This window comes from Mytilus trossulus, chromosome 6 (genome assembly GCF_036588685.1).
Source record: "Mytilus trossulus isolate FHL-02 chromosome 6, PNRI_Mtr1.1.1.hap1, whole genome shotgun sequence".
Lineage (NCBI taxonomy): Eukaryota > Metazoa > Mollusca > Bivalvia > Mytilida > Mytilidae > Mytilus > Mytilus trossulus.
Window position 1 is genome coordinate 37,554,144 of NC_086378.1, and position 18,739 is coordinate 37,572,882.

The window sequence follows — 18,739 nt, forward strand, 5'->3', positions numbered from 1 at the left end:
TTCTGTTCAGGATATGTCTCTGCAAACCGTGTTTGAAAAAAAAATTGGTTCGAATTTCGGAAAACTGATTGTCAACATCCTTTCAAAATGGTCTAAGTTTTCTTAAAATTTGTTTGGCCGGAAATGTCATATTCTCCTTTCGAAATGTCCGCGGCTGAATCTTTGTTTGCCATATACCTTGCCCATTTACAAAGCACGACGGGAAATCGGGAAATTTAAACATGGAGGTTTGTATTTCAAATTTTCAAATATCAGAAACTTGAAGTTAAATTCTTTGACTTTGAGTTTCTTATGCAGTTCTTTAGGCATGTTCATGATAATTATTACCAATAAAGGAAGCCAAAAATTATATTGCAAGTGATATACTCAAAGCACTTGAAGCACTTTCACTTTGGCGTCCCCACGCACCTGTCATGTTGTAAACAAATCTGCCTAAGTATTTTTTTTCGCTTGCCTTATTTTCTTTAGACATAATGGCTTCCTGAGATTTGTTTTCAAGCAGTTAAACCAGTCACAACCATACTAAATGAGCGTGTATTCAAGATATTCAAAGTAATATTAAAATTATATAACGTCTTGAACATGTTATGCCTGTGGACAAACACACACATGGGTCATTATTATAGGCATTATGCATAGTTTACATGAATAGTCAATTTTCAGGTCGGCAATTCATCTACATAGTTGTGTAGTGTTTTGATGATCAGATTTAGCTATATAGTCCAAATAATGTTTACGCCTGGACTTCGAGAGTGAATAATATATAATTTTGGGGGATCTTTGAGACACAAATTTATTTTGCATGAAATCTTCATTATCGGCTATAAATTTTTGCAAAGTAACAAAGTCTTACCTTTTTTGTGCTTATCGATTAAAATATATCTTACAGAAATGATAAAATAAGATAAGCTTGACATTACATTTGAGGTGAGCAAATAGAGTGGGGTGCTCATTTACGTCGGCGGCGTCAACAAATATTCACTCTGTGGTTAAAGTTTTTGAAATTTTAATAACTTTCTTAAACTTTACTGTATTTCTACCAAACTTGGACAGCAGCTTGTTTATGATCATGAGATAGTATCCAGAAGTAAATCTTGTAAAAATAAAATTCCATTTTTTCCGTATTTTACTTGTAAATGGACTTAGTTTTTTCTGCGGGGAAACATTACATTCACTCTGTGGTTAAAGTTTTTAGAATTTTTATAACTTTCTTAAACTATCCTTGGTTTGTACCAAACTTTGACAGAAGCTTGTTTATGATCATAAGATAGTATCCAGAAGTAAATTTTGTAAAAAGATAAATTATTTTTTTCCGTATTTTACTTTTAAATGGACTTAGTTTTTCTGTGGGGAAACATTACATTCACTCTGTGGTTAAAGTTTTTAAAATTTTAATAACTTTCTTAAACTATCCTGGGTTTGTACCAAACTTGGACAGAAGCTTATTTATGATAATATGATAGTATCCAGAAGTAAATTTTGTAAAAATAAAATTCTATTTTTTCCGTATTTTACTTGTAAATGGACTCCATTTTTTCTATATTTTACTTTTAAATGGACTTAGATTTTCTTCCAGTTAACATTACATACAGTCTGCAGTTAAAGTTTTCAAAACATTTATTGGATTTATTAACTATCCTAGATTTTTACCAAACTTGGACAGAAGCTTCTTACAATCATAAGATAGTATCAAGAGGAATACTTTTATTGATTTTTTCCTCATTTTTGTTTCAGCCTGCGAAAGTAGGCGAGACACTGGGTTCCGTGGAACCCTTACTAATTTTTTTCAAACAAACCCGTTTTCAAGCTTAAGAATATTTTGCATTTGAAGTTATCTTCATATAGAAATATCAGTATACTTCAAAAACATTTAGACCTGAAAATAAACTGTAGAAAACATGGAAAGATGTGGCGAAAATGAGCACCCCACTCTATATACTTTAATTTCAAAAGTGTTTCCCAGAATTTTTAAATACATTACTTCTGACAAGTCCTGTCGATTATTAAATTCCAAACTCTGTTAAATTTGGCAGACCCAAACTTCCCTTTTATACAAGTCAAATGTTCCTAATATTCAGGTCCAAAATTTTTTGTTGATTTTAAAGTCATAAGAAACGTCAAATAAAAAAAAAATAATGCATATGTTTTTTATAACTCAATGGATATTTTTCATTATAAAACTTATGTACATATACTTTTTTCTGAAGAAAATTCTTTAATTTATTCATATTTAGAAGAAGTTTACTTATTTGAATTGCTTCCTTCCAGCAAGCAATTCCCCTACATATTCTCCGTATGCAAGGTGACCTCAGTGTGACCCATCTTGTAAAAATCCGGAGACGCATGGATGTGCCTTAAAATAAACTATTATCTGAATTTACATGTTAAACAGTGCTCAATTTCCATGCTTTTTTGTTTATTTTTCGTCAATTGTTGACAAACAGGTGACAATCGTTAAACTTCGGCTTCAAAACACGAACTTTAATTACCTGCCATATTTTCACAACAACACTGACCGATTGAAAAAAAAATTGACGATTATACGAAATTTACATGAAAAAAATGATAAATTCGAGCACAGACTAAGTTTATGATGTTTGTATGCATTGGTTCAAGAATTAGAAGAACATTATTTTTCATCGGTCACTTGTTTCTTATGACTTTAAACTCTCTGCAAGTGATCATATTTTGGAATTTCTGGGAAACCCTTTTGAAATTAAAGTTTTGAGTTTTGGGTGTGAATCCAATGATTAGCTACTTCTGAAAGTGTGTTAAATGACATTCAAAGGGTTGCTGACTACAAACTAGTTTAATCAAGCCACATTTTGTATGTGCCTGTCCAAAGTCAGGAGCCTGTTATTCAGTGGTTGTCATGTTTTGCTGTGTAACATATTTAAGTAATAGATAATGACTTCCATGAATTTTTTCGACTCTAATATGAAAAACTTGTTTGTATATAAATTATGTCTATTCCACTATCTCACTTGTAATAATTACTCTTTTAGGCAGAACAAGTTCTTCAAGAGAGAAGTAGAGGTAGAGGAAAAAAGGAATATTTAGTAAGATGGGAAGGAAAAGGACCAGAAAGTGATTCATGGGAACCAGCTTCAAGTGTACCTCAAAAAATTGTCAAAAGATTTTCAGTAAGTTCAAAATTGCCAGAAAATTTTTCATGGCTGGCTTGACAGTAAATCAGTATTGTCTGGTTTTCATGTTTATAGTTTTAACTCCTATTAACTGATCACATGTTAAGTACAAATGTATTTCAAACATGTTTTTCTCTTGATCACCAATGACTTTTGCTGATCAAGATATATATATATATATATATACTGTATTAAATGCCCTTCTTCTGTGTTTAATAAAGTGTTGTTTGTTTTCCTGATGCATTTAAAATGACCCTTTATCTACATGTATGTGTGCAGAAGCATATTTATATTTAAGATAGATTCATATACAATTTTAAATCTGAAGGGATCCATTAACATGTTTGGTTTTTTTTAGGGGTTGCAGTTTAATATAAATTTATTATGTTATTAAACTTTTTCAGCAGAATATGACAGAAACATGCATGATGAATGTCACATAAACAATAATTTTATGATTGACTAAGCTAGTAAAGTTTATATTATGAAAGGTTCATCTTATTATTATTTTTTATACATGTACCTTATTATCAGAAATGTAAACTGGTTTAACTGTATCTGTTACAACTCATTTATGATTTTTACAAGTTGAAAAGTGTTATACAGATGTCTATTTTGAGTAACTAATAAATTTAGGCTAACATCTAAGTTATTATCTTTCAGTCACCAGGAAAGAAAACACCTGCCAAAAGGTCAAGAACTCGTTCAACATCCAGAGGCAGAGGAGGTCGCTCTAGATCAAAAACTCGTAAAGCTAGTAAATCACCTTCTAGGAGAAAATCTGCGCCTACTGCGGCTCCAACTAGACAGTCTAGAAGATCTATTATAGAAACAAAGACTCCTGAATCTGAAATTAGGACAGAAACCTTAACTTCAAAGGTATTTTTTGTCTAAGTAGAATTGAAATATTGAAATTGAAATAAGAAAAAATATTTATATTATATAGCACCTTCAATGCCCCCCTTCATATTTTAATTGTCTTACATGTACTATAGAGAATAATAATGTTTTCATGTTACATATATCAGTCTCCATTATGAAACTGTATCCTATTGCATGTTTGTTTATATAAATGAAGTAATAAATGCATTATAAATGTAATAAATGTTAAACGAAAAGAAGTATAAAATAAATCTTTCCGGATATATAAAGTACATAAATACATGTATATATTGTACATCATTATTTTGCAGACGGACGTTTCACAGAATAACATTGGTACAGTAACGAGGACAGTGACAGAAGAGAAAACAGTTACTAGTTCTGTGAAAAAATCACCCATCAATAGATTTTCTGACTCAGACTCTGCCCCAGCATGGAAACGAAATTTACCAGACGTTGGCCAATATTACAACTCAGATTATGCCATGATTATAGTATTTACCTGTGTCACTATAATAACACTGAGTTTTGTTTTGGAAAATAAAGTCGAGTAAGTTACCGTATTCTTTTAACATTTTAGAAAACTAAATACATGGTTTTAACATTCTTTCAATAGATATAAGAAAATGTGGTTTGAGTGCCGATGAGAAAACTTTCCATCCAAGTCCTAATTTATAAAAGTTAACCATTATAAGTCAAAGTTTGGTTTCCAAAACGTCTCACCATCATTTAGTTTGTTATAACAGTTCTTTATGAAATTAAAAAAAAACTCTGTACATAGAAAAAAAAACATATTGACAATGTTCACACAAACAAAGATATTAACTTGTTATGTTGCTCTTCATCTTGAAGCTGGTCATGTATCAAGTATAATTATTTCATTTCAGCTTTGCAGCAATATGGGAATACTTAAAGAATCTTTTCAACAGTCTAGTTCTGATGATGACTAGTGTGTTTCCATCATCACCAGAAACCAAATCTACAGGTTCTCAGACAGGAAAATAGAAGAACATTGGCCAATTATTTAGTGTATCGATCACAACCTGTGGCAGCTATGTCATCGATCACACATTTAACCATGTACTGAAATTATTATAGATGTAGAGTAGAGACTTCATAGGCAAACTTGTGTCGAAACTCGTGTCTGGTTCAGGTTGTCACTTTTATGAGCAGTCAGTACTTAAAGAAGAATTGACTGAATACACACATTTTTCTTGTGACTAGATTGTCCATAACTTCATAGTAGCGTAGTAAATTGCATAGAACAGACACTTCCTACATGAATAGTTAGATTGATCTATAGATTTGGAAACATTTTAGATTTTTTAACCTTAATTTTAATTTTCAAGAGTCAATTATAGAGCAGTTGCCTGAAATTAAAGAAGATCATGAAAAAAATCAGTCTGAGATTATTGGTAAATTTTCTCAAAGTGATTGTTACATATAATGTGCCTTGAGTTCAGATTTCAAGCTTCATAAATCTTTCATTTTACATTTTACTGTAGAGGGTTAAACTGATTTGTTTAAGATTTATAGAAATTGGAAAGGAAGATATCTATGCCTAAAACAAAGTAAATTAAGAATACCTATTGAAACCTTTTTTTTACAGACAATCTTTTCTGGAATAATAGGCAATAAAGAGGAGATTTTTTAAAATGATGTAAATAATGACATTTTGTAAATACCTTTTTGTTTCATGAATTTTTCAATACAGTATAAATTGAAACATTGCATACTTTTTATATATAATGATAAACATATTATGTACGAAATAGTGCTTTTATAAGATATCAATTAAGTAAGCTTAGCTACGCAAAATTTATTTGCACCAAATTTTCTTAATATGTGTTGAGTATTTTAGTTTAGAAAATTCAAGTTTTACAGTAAAACAGCTACAAGTGATATCAATATTGTGTTTTAAATTTTTTAGGTTGCATTTTGAGTTTTTAATTATTTTGTCTTTGCTTTACTTTTTGTCAGCATTATGATAGCAGTGTTTCAAATTTTTTCAACTGTTGTACTTTACATGTGTTTTTTTTGTTCTAGATTTATTAGATTATATTTATTTTGTCTGAAAGATGCTTTGCTTTATGGGGGAAAAAAGAACAAGTGCAAAAAAAATAGCTAAGGAAATGATAATTCTTTCACACTTATTAAATGATAATTCTTTCACACTTATTAAATGATAATGTTCAGTGAATTGATATAAAGTTCACAAGAAGTGCTGAAATAAATTGGAAAAAAAGCTAGTTTGAGTTAAAATATTGTAAATCATATTGTTTGGTATTCAAACTTTCAAAAATTGGTGTAAAGAAAAAATGTCAAGTTAATTCATTTCAGTGTGGATGCAATCTGAACACATCATTTTGAACATTTGAACATTTTTGGGACATGCACTCTCTTTTTTAGACAGGATTTTGGGATGTTTTTTGTTATAAATCCTTATTGTCAATCAAAGTTTCATTTAAATCCACCAACATTTTATATTTTTTAAACCAATCCATGTTTTCATGTTTTAAAACATTTGATAGATGTATTTTATTTGTGAAATTTTCATATAAATGTCTTCATTTTACCTGTATCATATACATCATAAATAAATGTAATATACTTACCAATTTATTTTATCATTTAGAGCCATTTCGTTCTATCATAGTTGTTACAAAAAAGCTTGGTATAAAGCTTGTTTGGAAGGCTTGTACCAAACAAAATTAAAAACATACTTAGAAAATATTATATTCTACTTAAAATTAAGTAGTTTTTTTCTGATTTGATTCCAAAAAACTGAATGAAGTCATAAAAATGTCCTGCAAATAAATGTATACGATGTATGATTGCCAATTAGACAACTCTCTACAAGTGACCAAAAGACGTAAAGTGAACAACTAATGTCCATAATTCTGTACTATATTACAAAATGAAATGAGATGAAATGAAATGCAAGTTTGAAATGAACCTGTGATCTCTGCATCAGTATCAAAATTGAAACCGAAACCATAGAATTTTTTGTCTCACCAAACCTGATGTCATAGAAGATTAGAAAGCCATGCCAATCAGTAATGGTCTTTCGCCTTTTGGAACTTTTGCATAGTTGAAATGTTTTAAGTTTGTGATTTAGTCAGTTCTAGTGGAACCACTTATTATAAGGCAATAGAATTTGGGAGGCTCAAGAGATTATTTGTCCTGCATCCTTGGTCCTGATTCATTAATTGAAAGTTTTGCATAGTTTTTATGTGAAATTATTGCTAAGGTACTATTTAAGTTTCATATAGGTGTGACATATCACTGTTTCTTAAGTTAATACGGATAAACACCACAAAAAAGTTTATTTGTTCAGAGAGATACACCACACAGTACAGTATAGGTTCTGCCTATAAAGATGTATATACAGAAACAGTGTTGTTTTGTTGCTTCACCTGCTGAAAATCATCCTTTTTGTTCTGGGTTTACAAAGTACACAACATACCTGCCAACTTTCCAAAATGTCCATGGGTGTTTTGCATGCAAGATGGCTGTCATAGACCTAAAAAACCTTCAAGTTTGTTTTTTTGGCATCTTCATACTTTTATAAGCCGAAAGTCATTGTAAAATTAATCGTTTTGTATAAAATTGTGTACAAAATTGCTCTTTCAAAATTTCAATTTGGGAGACTCCATAGGAAAAAAACACACAAATAGTGACAGTTGACACATATGTACACAAAGTACATAAGTGGTTACAATAAGTCCCTTTTTTCCTGCAAAGTCTCTTAATTTGGACAACATCAAGATATGACCTTAATTCATTTTGTAAAAATGTGTCCTGTTCATGGTAAGCACAAGCGTTAACTATGATCAGTTTCTTGTACATTCAAAGATCTTCAAATATAAATGAGATCTAATAGTAATGCTGTATAGGTTAATCACAAGCTACCAGTAAATAAATTAGTAGTTTCCTTCCATGTATATAATAGGTTGGTTGCTGAACATCCAGTGGCTATTTCCTGTATATACTAGTAATATAATGTTACATTGTCCTTAAACTTTAAAGGAACTTCAGGTTATGTTTTGTTTCTTGACAACAAGCAGGCATAAAACATCCCTAAGTAAACTAAATGCTTAAATTTTAGGTGTTTTTCTGCCTTTTTGATGATCCCACTTGTTGACTGCACAAAATAAGAATGCAGTTTATGTTAAGTAAACTTGCAAAACTGATACCATATATTAACCATCCAGTCACTTAATTGATATCTAAATGAGAAATTTCATCCAGTTCAACTGATGAAATAAATTATAGAAATAAGCCAAGCTTGCTGATTAGTAGCATCAGTTTTGACGTATATATATGTGAAGAAGCTAGAAAACTGCTAACTGAATTGAATTGTTTTTATTCAAAAACATATTTTAATAATCACATTACAAAAAAACTGGTTTTCTTCATATACATCATTTAGAAAAAACACTATTATATTTCAGCAAGGAGGTTATATGACAGTATTTACTGATGTAGTTTTTAATCCTGAAGGGAAAGGAATTAAGTGGAGTATACTTATGACATTTTGGGTCTGTGTATTAAAAAGGCTGTCAGGTGTCAAGATCTTGTATGAATGGGAGTGAATGTTAGGTAAAAGTCGATGAGACAGCCACCTAACAAACCAAACTAAAGGTTTGGTTCATCTCATCATTTTCGCAATTCTGACGATAATACTTTTCACAAAACATTTTAAAAACGGGGAAAACACTTCAGCTTTTTGGAATCAGTTTTAAGAATTTATCTTATTTTACAAGGATGAATACATACTATCTTTTAATATACCCCACACCTGATATTTTTTTTAACTTCAAATAAAACAGCAACTGTTTTATTAATTAAGTACGTGAACCATGAAATTGACTTCTAATCTCTTTTGATACTTATCTGTGGGAGTTCAAATGCCTTGATGTATTCATCGGCGAAGTTTCATTTTACCATTAAATATTATTCACACAGAGTTCAGCAAACTTTGTCATAACAAGGCCGTATACAACATAGATCGAAATCCAATGCTATATACACCCACCCCAGCAATTGTTAGTTATGAAAATGAATATAAAATGTCTCGTCCATGAGCAGCAGTAGTCTGCTATTATCTTTCATCTGCGACCAACTGAATATGCCCATATTTAAAATAGTTTTTAGGTCTAACAAACTTGTCACGTGCGCTGTGGGCAATGGGCCCGTTTTGTTTGTTTACCATGTTTTATTAAGTTTTCTTTAACATTTCAGCTTGCTCTTACCTATAAAATTTTACAATAATTACAGCTAATTTCCTAATGCTTGTAAATCAAAACTTTGGTTGGCTTGCTTGCTTTGTTTGTATAATTGTTTATACAAGCTTTGTAAATAAGATTGACATCTTTAAATAATATATATAGACATAGTTCAACCTGTATATATAATATTTGAATTTAATTTGGTGTTATCCTAATGATTGTACAATATAAAAGTAAAGCAAGCAAGCTAACTAAAGTCTTGCTCTACATGCTTTAGGAAATTAGCTGTAAGGGTTGTACGTTTTGTCCCTCTACTCTTATTTTCCAAGAGTAGATAAACTGCGGTCTTTGTAAGGTTGAAATATCAAAAGAAAATTGAGGAGAAAATCTTGAAGCCAAAATAAAAAATAAGTAATAAAGGGAGCCGTTTCTTAGAGCTTATGAAAATCGCTGGTGATTGCTTTCACTGACATACTGTTTCATTACTACATCTGGTATAAAATGAAATTTTGAAGTCAAGTGTTTCCTTTACCTAATTATCGTCAATAGCTGTATATTTAGGTTATATACCACTTAAAGTCATTCTATGATTCATTTTGTTTAAACAGAGATTCAGATTAATATTCAATTTCTATATTTTTTTCAGCAGAAATGTTGCTGGACGAAAGTACAAATAATTAATTTTATTGTTTCAATCTTTTGTCTTTGTTAGATTCTGTTCGATAGATTGTGAGGATGCACCTTCGAGATCGAAAATCATATCAAAGTTAGTTGTTAGGTACACTGAAAGCATCGTTATTATTACAGCAGATTTTAGTCAGTATGTAGCTAATGGTAATATCTTTGGTTAGCTTGCTTGTTAGCTGAACCATGAAGTCATTGTTAGCTCAGGTAAACTATCCTCCTTTAATAGTAGACTAGCCCAACAGATAACCAATCTGTCTCTCTGTAGGACTAAGCTACTTTAAAAGGAGGGTAGTATACCTTACCTTACAATGACTTCACGGTTCATCTAACAAGCAGGCTAACCAAAGATATTACCATTAGCTACATACTGACTGAAATCTGCTGAAAGGTGTTTATAAGATTAAATAAATCATTTATAGTATTACAATTTCCATGACGGTAGTATTTCTTATTAGACCAGTATATATAAACACCAGTTGATGTACCTGCCTGAAGTACTGCACATCGGCGTTGTTTATCAAGAAAGCAATTGAGATGATTTGAACAAAAGTGTATTGCTGTACAAATAATTAATTTACTTTATGTTGCAAGCAATCGAGAAATGTGGCCTCCATTTATCGTTTTAATCACCAAAATATAAATAATAGATATCTCTGACATCGCACTTTAATTTTTTTTGCAAATTTTTGGGGTACCCTCTAAGTCTCTTCTCATGTATACATAATCTTTTGAGAAAAGGATTTTTTCACATCCTGATGCGTAAATAAAATAGAAACCAACACAGTTTAGTGACACTTTCGTCGTGACTTCTGAAACAGCGTGCTATAAGCTACCTTTTTGAAAAAGTGTTTTTGAAAATACCTATCGGTCAGAACCGTCTCGCTCTCGGCTATCATAACTTACAATAGATCACTGGAGTAAAGCTGATGACCGTAACTGCATTCACGGTCATCCCAAGATGTCGGACGAAAAATTAGGTCAGTTTCTGTATTGTCTGTTTAAGTGTTTCTATATCCTTTTCTTTACAATTCATACATTGAAACGATGCAAATTTATAAAAGAATCATTCGGAAATCACTAATTACTTCCGAGAAATGTTCAGGAAACGGGAAATTCGATTTGAAAAAATCGCTCAGATGACCGTAAATCACAATCGAGATGACCGTAACAGAATCAGCGATTCATAACAAGGGTGACCGTAATTGCTTTTAAGATGACCGTAATTTGTAAATGATGACCGTAACTTTTAAACGATGACCCTCAATTCTAAGAAATATCCGTATTTATATAACTAACTTTTTGTATCAAATGATTAATCGTGTTGGTATAAACATATTAATATGAGAGTATTATCCTATAGGTAGAAGAAAATAAGTCGTGCTTCAAATGCAAAGATTACCATATGTATCTTTTTTACAGTAGAGGGTTTAATTTTTAAAATGACTTTGCAAAATGACATGCTACAAAAGCGATAAAATGACACCTCACAAATATAATGAAAAAAAATGCGGTGCACAGCTTCCAACTGCTCGACAAAAGATTTTTTTTTATTTCAGGGATTCCTTTTAATGACATATAATAAATACACATCTATAAAGGTCCAATGCATGTAAACCCATTGATATTATATCGTCTTCCATTTTGTCGTGCAAATAAAATAGCAGAAATATTTTGAAAATATTATACGACTAAACTAGCTATATATATATAGTGAAGGTGAGCTCCAGCAAAGTAGATCCTTAAAATAGTCTTGTACGAATATCATATCACAAGGCGGAACGTTGTCAATTTGTATATAAACAGAAATGTTATTCATACAGTCAGGATTCTACTTTCATGCTCACAATCGTAGAAATGGAAGCCATTGTAGGGATGACGCTCTGTCAATTTTGCTCTTGAAAACTGATAAATTTATCCACATAGTACCATTACGATCGATCGTTATATATCAGTTATATCTTTAAAGACAAATGTATCTACTCACGGTGGGTATGGTTGTCCTGCGAGAGAACGTACTGTGCTGGTGATTTGGTACTGACGGGTGCTGGTGGGTCCTGATTCTGTGCTGGTGGGTTTGTTTACATTGTATCAAAACGGCAATTAAACGACTGTTTTGTTGCTTAATTTTTCTCTGATGTGTCATAAGTACCATGCAAAGTATATTACAACAATATTATATTGCAAAAGTCGTGCAAGTTCATTAAACGGAATTGTCCTGACGCTGTGCTGGTGATAAGAAAAACGGTCCTGGTTCTGTGCTCCTATGTCCTGGTTCTGTGCATACATTCAAGATCATTGATGCTGTACTGTTATTGACTTATTAGCTGTTGTCTGCTTTCTTGAAATTGGCATTGTTGTGAATCTGTTTACTGTTATGATGAGAGAAAAAATACCCGTATTTTTATTTTTTTTTTAAAACTAACTGTAATCTTATTTATTGGCCTGTTAATTGAACCCTTCTTGCCCCCTTTTAAGATAAGAAAATATGTTTACGATTTTCGGGATTACGATCATTTTGCAAGATCACCAAAATACGTTGTAATTTATACAATACTTATATAAAGTAGATGATGTGGTATGTTTGTTGTCAATGGACAAATTTCCAGAAGAAACCAAAAGAAGTATGTGTTAACAACCATACGTCATCGTACGACCTTCAACAATAACCCATAAAATAAAAATGTAAAAGGTTTTGCATAAAAATGGAGAGCAAAAATATAGAACAAAGGACTTTATGAGCGTTTGAATCATGTCTTTAGCAGCTTAAAACACATTTGTTTGTGAACAATTGAGTGCTGACTATAAGAATGACAATAGTATTGCGGGTTTGTTTGTTTGGTGTGGTTGTTTGGGTTTTTGTTTGGGGGGAGGGATGGGGATAAGTTAGAGCGAGGTTTCAGTGAAAGCCTGGAATAGTTTCCCGTAAGATTTAAAATTTGTATTGTAAAAGAAAAATGTATCTTATAGCTATTAAGAATCAGTTGCTGTAAGATTTTCCCAACAATTTTTTTTTGTCTAAACGGTTATCAGGTGGTTTTTTTTTCGAAAGTTCGATAGAACACTAAATAAAAATCACTATTCTATGAAAGGGCAGGCTAGAATATGTCAGAGAATGAAGACGAGATAACCTAGAGAACACTAATAAAATTAAGATTTCTTAGCTTTTTTCATTTCAAAATAAATATTTTTGATAAAGAATTACGGGGCAGGAAGTGAACAATGTGTCCTTCTTTTCTATATATAAATATTTTTCATGAATACAAATAAAATGTGCCTTGATTATAATTGAAAATTAGTAAATGGAAAAAATACACAACTAAAATACATTTTTTTATTTTAATATTGGTAGTTTCACTAAACTTTTAAGTTCTGTGTGTCAAATACACCATCTCTGTAGTAATGACCTTACTAAGATATTTCACTTCATTCATTTTTTTTTCTACATTTTTTAATATTGTGAATTCATAGAATTATTATATTAAAATGTAGCCTTAATTTATATTTAAAAAAAACTGAATCATTTTTAGACACCCCAGGCTCCTAAAAAAACTAGCCGGGTGGGGGTTCAAAGATGCAAATTAAGTACTTATATCAATATTTTATCTGTTCGTGTACGGTTTATGACCCCTCCTGTGGCCTGTCAATTCCGAAATGTGCAAACTGCAATAGTATCAAAACAGCACAGACAATGAATAATAGAGATATACTTTTGTACATATATCAAGGGGAAACTTCTACCAAAGCCTTATTTTTTATAGTTCATTATTGTATTTAGTAGAAAAAGAGAATTTAGTGAAAATAAAATCACTATTTTTGTAGAAAATTCAGAGACCTTTGTTCAGGGATTTTTGTTATGTTTAGCATGGGATCAACACAATGGTTCATTACCGAGTAAAAAAAATCAAAATGTCTATCTACCTTGCACATTTCAGAAAATTCAAATCAGATAACGAAACTGGTTCCAGCAACATTTATAATCAATTTAAGATTGTGACCTTCACAGTTTCCATTCACCACAAATATTCTCGTTACAACGAATCATTTTAAATACAAAAATACGTGTTGCATGCAGCCTTTTGTTTATCTATTAATATATGTATACGGATAAAGTTATGAAAGGCAGCAGGGTCATCAGGGTCATCTGAAATAAATGCTAAGCATAGATCTAGAAAGCGATATATAATCATGACATTAAAAAAAGTCTCTTCTTTTCGACTTTTTTCGAACAGATTGACACATAAAATGAATTATATAGTATTGTGGAATTTTTAACTTATTTTAGATACTATATATTGTTCTCTGATATTGGACGAAAGATGTTGCCCTTTTAAGTTATTATGTAATACAAGTTCAGATCATTTGAAAACAGATATTAAAAAGCCAAATGGATGCACAAGAGCTAAAATAGGAGTCATAGATCCTGTTGGCAACAATTATCTGGCTAATTTTATTGATTTTGTAACATTTGTTTCAAATATGACCAACTTCTTATCCAAAATCACCAGCACCGTATCAGGACCCACCAGCACAATGACAGGACCCACCAGCACAGTATCAGGACATAAATAAATTGAGAAAATGCTAAATTTTAATAAATTGCAATGTTTTTTCACAACATTGTTTTGTCGTGTGGATTGCAGTATAGAAAGCGGACTCTATGACCATTTTTGTTTTATTTTTTCAGTTCGAGATTTTCTGAAAATGAGCATTTTTGTGTTACGCTTACTGAAACAGTTTAGAGGGTCATTTTTTTAATGGTTTATATATGAACCCATAAGAAACGAAATTGAAAAATCTCAATTGTTTTCTTCCATTTTTTATGAGTGAAAACGTCAAAAATCATCATTTTCGTCTTTGTTTACATTTTTTCATTGATCACCAGCACCCGTCAGGACCGAATCACCAGCACAGTACGTTCTCTCACAGGACAACCATACCCACCGTGCTACTAGCTAATGAGCATCAGTTGATGATTTTGTCTGCATTGATTCAACTTAAAAATATTGTCTGTTCGGATGTCAGGTGAAATTTTGGAAAATTCTTATGCATTTAAAAAAAATATAATTAAATATTTCGTGCCGTGGAAGGGCTGCCTAAACATTTTCAGTGGTTGAAGATTATAAACCCTAGTTATCACACACAAGAAAGTCATATTTGTTCGAAGATATCCATTTTCATCATCCAAATTAAAAGACCGACGTCAAGTACTTTTAGAAAAAAATAGCTATTCGAACACCTACTCTGTTTTTGTGATTCATTAGATAGGTATTTCACTTGACCTTTAGGCAGCAACCATTTGATTTTCTGTGGGGGGGGGGGGGGGGGGGGGGGGGGGCTATGGTTTTTTTTTTGGAAAAAAAAGTTTGTTTCCAGGTTTTGGTGAAAAAAATAATTTGTTTTAGACCCTGAGGAAAAAAAATTGTTTGTTTCACTCTCAGCTGCCACTATATGTAATGTTAAAATTGAAAGAAAAAAATTCTTTTCGGTTTGTCGCTAAAAAAAAAAATAGATTGTTCTTCGCCGAAGGCGAAAAAAAAAGTTTGCACAGAAAAAAAAACCATAGCCCCCCCCCCCCCCCCAGAAAATCAAATGGTTGCTGCCTTATATTTCCTCTTTTCGTACTGTGATTTTTTGACGTTATAAAATCAACCTGTAGCTTTGATATATAAAAATGATAGAATCTGAAGTGAGATGCTATATCAAACACTCTTGCTTTGTAAGATGAAATATACACCAAACATGCCCAAACATAAAAAGGTGCACTCGACTTTCTCTTTCCGATACAAACGTTACCTATTTTGAGGAATTTTTCATGATTCATATAACCAGAGACATATAATATATGTCTCTGACATAATGGAAGGGCAGACACGAAATTATTTTAACTAAATTATTGATATGTTCTCCGTCCGTGGTAAAAAAAAAACCAACAGATTATGCATTTTCTACATCCAATTTATAGATACCCATGTCGTCGGCTTGATATCTTATTGTTTTGCATTACTGTGTAATAGATACATTGAAAACTTATGCAAATGGTGTTTTTAAAATAAAACACTTCGTAATTGAGAAGAAAATTGTCTTTTTATTTGTTTCTATTAACTTTTTAAAATTTTGTTACTATATCAAACATTACAGTAAATATTTATCGCTTTCTCGATAAACAAAGAGCTTCGATTCTTTTTGTTCTATTTCAAAAGTGTCTCCGCCTGTATATATCAAGACAAATTAAGATTTTAATCTGCTTCCTCTGAAACCATACACATGGGCTGGATTACCAAATATCCGTATGTATTATTAATGTTTTTAATGCTCCATTTATTGGCATTAAGTTTTTCTGGTATGTTTATTTTATTGGCGCAAATGATACCTATAGTTTTGAAAATTAGGTGGCGCAAAAGAAGTATCGGCGCAATTAAGTTGTGGCGCAAATGAGTTACTTTTTGGCGCAAAAAGATATCGCCCAGAAAATGATAGTGTAGATGAGGCATCCGTGTACTAGGGACAAATTCATATTTCTTCAAATTTTCGTTGTATCGCTGTCAATTTGTGTTAAAATTTTAACGTCGTTTTCAATAAATATTTCATTGTTTACGAGAAATATGCAAATTAACTATCATTGTCATAAATTCAAAATACGGTCAATTATATTATAGTTTAAAAAAAGAAATTTATGAAACATATTTATATCCGCTAACCGATCCCCAATTGAGATCGACAAACTCAACAAAAAAGCTTTGAATACAATACGGATATTTCTTAGAATTGATGGTCATCCTATAAAAGTTACGGTCGTCCTATATAAATTACAGTCAGTCTTTACAAATTACGGTCATCTTTTTACCAATCACGGTCATCCTTGTTTTATGTTACGGTCATCTTGAAAATATTTTGATTATGATTTACGGTCATCTTAACGATTTTTTCAAATCGAATTTCCCGTTTCATGCACATTTCTCGGAAGTAATTTGTGATTTCCGAGTGATTCTTTTATAAATTTACATCGTTTCAATGTATGATTTGTAAAGAAAATGATATAGAAACACTTTAACAGACAATACAGAAACTGACCTAATTTTTCGTCCGACATCTTGGGATGACCGTGAATGCAGTTACGGTCATCAGCTTTACCCCAGTGAATAGATATGAATATATAAATAAAAATGAAAGATTGGTCAGAATATTATATATAAGTTGGTGTCAACAACAAGCCCTTGTATGAATAAACGATAAAAGTAAACATGAGTAGACATGAGTGCATACTTTCTATTTATGACTTTAGCAAGAATACATTTTCATTGTTTAATATCGATGTTATGCATATTTCAGAGAGTTCGACAGAAAACACATCTCTTTATAATACGCACTATATATAACTACCTCTTGAGAATTTTTTAACCTTTAACTATTATTGCCAATTCTGATATGTAAATTGTTAGATGAAGTCAAATACCATCTTTCCATATGATCTTCCATATATATCTATAAGTTTTTCAGATAACGTTTATCAGCATCTCTACCAGTTGGATGCTAGAATTATCCCACAGTTGCAATCAGTTATCAAAGGTACTTTCGTCTTTACATAAGACTCGCCAGTGACGCTCAAATCAAAATAGTTATAAAGTATAAGTACAAAGTTGAAGAGCATTGAGGACCCACAATTCCCAAAAAATGTTCCAAATAAATGCAACTTATGACAAATTGGTTGACTTTCTACTTGTGAAGAGTCAGGAGAAATTCTTTTTTAGAGGGATATCTAATTGAACCTGGGTACCAAAGTTTATATTTTTTGTAAGGTCACGGGATTTGTGTTTTTAGGTCATTCATTATTTTCCGAGGGGTATTTTTTTTAACTGATCGGCTTGTCTTTTTGTCCTTTGTAGGTGTTAGTCTTGGTGTCGGTTGTTTTTTTACCTTTTGTCCTACAATTTTTCACTTGTTTTTCACTAGATAGAAATATATCATCTTAATAAAATTAAAGGGGCATTAGCTGTCATGCTCACGGATTTGACTCAAAAGCCGTCATATTTGATTTATATCACATCCTAAAACACATATATCCAAATTAAAATAAGTCTGAAATAAACAATTAACAATGCATGTACGCAATTTAACATATCAGATGTACGTGTGTATACAAGTCTAGACTCCATCTTTAATATTTCTATCGAGATGACCTCCGAAGACTGCCGATGGTCACATAACCAGATAAAAACAAAATCATAAATTAAAAGCGATCTCGTTCAATCGGATTTCTCTATGTCTGTTTGATTTATTGTTAAAGGTTTAAAAAATTATTTAATTATCTGTTTTACTTGTCTAAGAATTACTTTTTTGGGTGGATCGAAACAGTCAACAAAATGTTTCACCTTCGTTTCACTTTCAATGTTGACATTCTTTTGAATTTCCCTTTATTGATGAACACGACTTTAATAAAGATCCTTAAACGAAATCTGTAGATAATGGATTAATTTAAAGGTCACATGAATACGGATTCAATGATTGATGTTTTTTAAATTTATTTATTTTGACAAAATTGAACCAAATTGACTGATACAAGTGAATTTTTTATTTCATCGTTATACTTTTATTAATGATTGAAATACACTGAAATACATCTCGTACCTTTTGTCACGTTTAATAAAGGTTTTATTCTTAATTAAAAGAAATAGCAAAGCTCATAGCTGTTAAATCATTTCCGGAGATGTTGGTCCGTCACAGTGATATGTTTAATATTTTTTTCTCACTGGTTACCGGTTACCGGATACCTGACTTTTCTATTTTCCTTTCCAA

General features: G+C 31.2%; 1 protein-coding gene across 1 annotated transcript; it reads left to right on the forward strand.

The window, feature by feature from the left end:
* LOC134721281 (chromobox protein homolog 2-like) lies at nucleotides 1-6,122 on the forward strand. The gene is made up of 5 exons (XM_063584164.1): nucleotides 1-227; nucleotides 3,006-3,143; nucleotides 3,810-4,025; nucleotides 4,340-4,578; nucleotides 4,916-6,122. Exons 1-5 carry the CDS (start codon nucleotides 222-224, stop codon nucleotides 5,031-5,033), a joined length of 717 nt encoding a protein of 238 aa, XP_063440234.1. The 5' UTR covers nucleotides 1-221; the 3' UTR covers nucleotides 5,034-6,122.
* The last annotated feature ends 12,617 nt before the right edge of the window (nucleotides 6,123-18,739 follow it).

Excerpts from the sequence above, each read along its gene's own strand:
- LOC134721281 (XM_063584164.1), top strand. Across the intron at positions 3,144-3,809 it reads AAATTGTCAAAAGATTTTCA|TCACCAGGAAAGAAAACACC; the intron begins GTAAGTTCAAAA and ends ATTATCTTTCAG. Across the intron at positions 4,579-4,915 it reads GTTTTGGAAAATAAAGTCGA|CTTTGCAGCAATATGGGAAT; the intron begins GTAAGTTACCGT and ends ATTTCATTTCAG.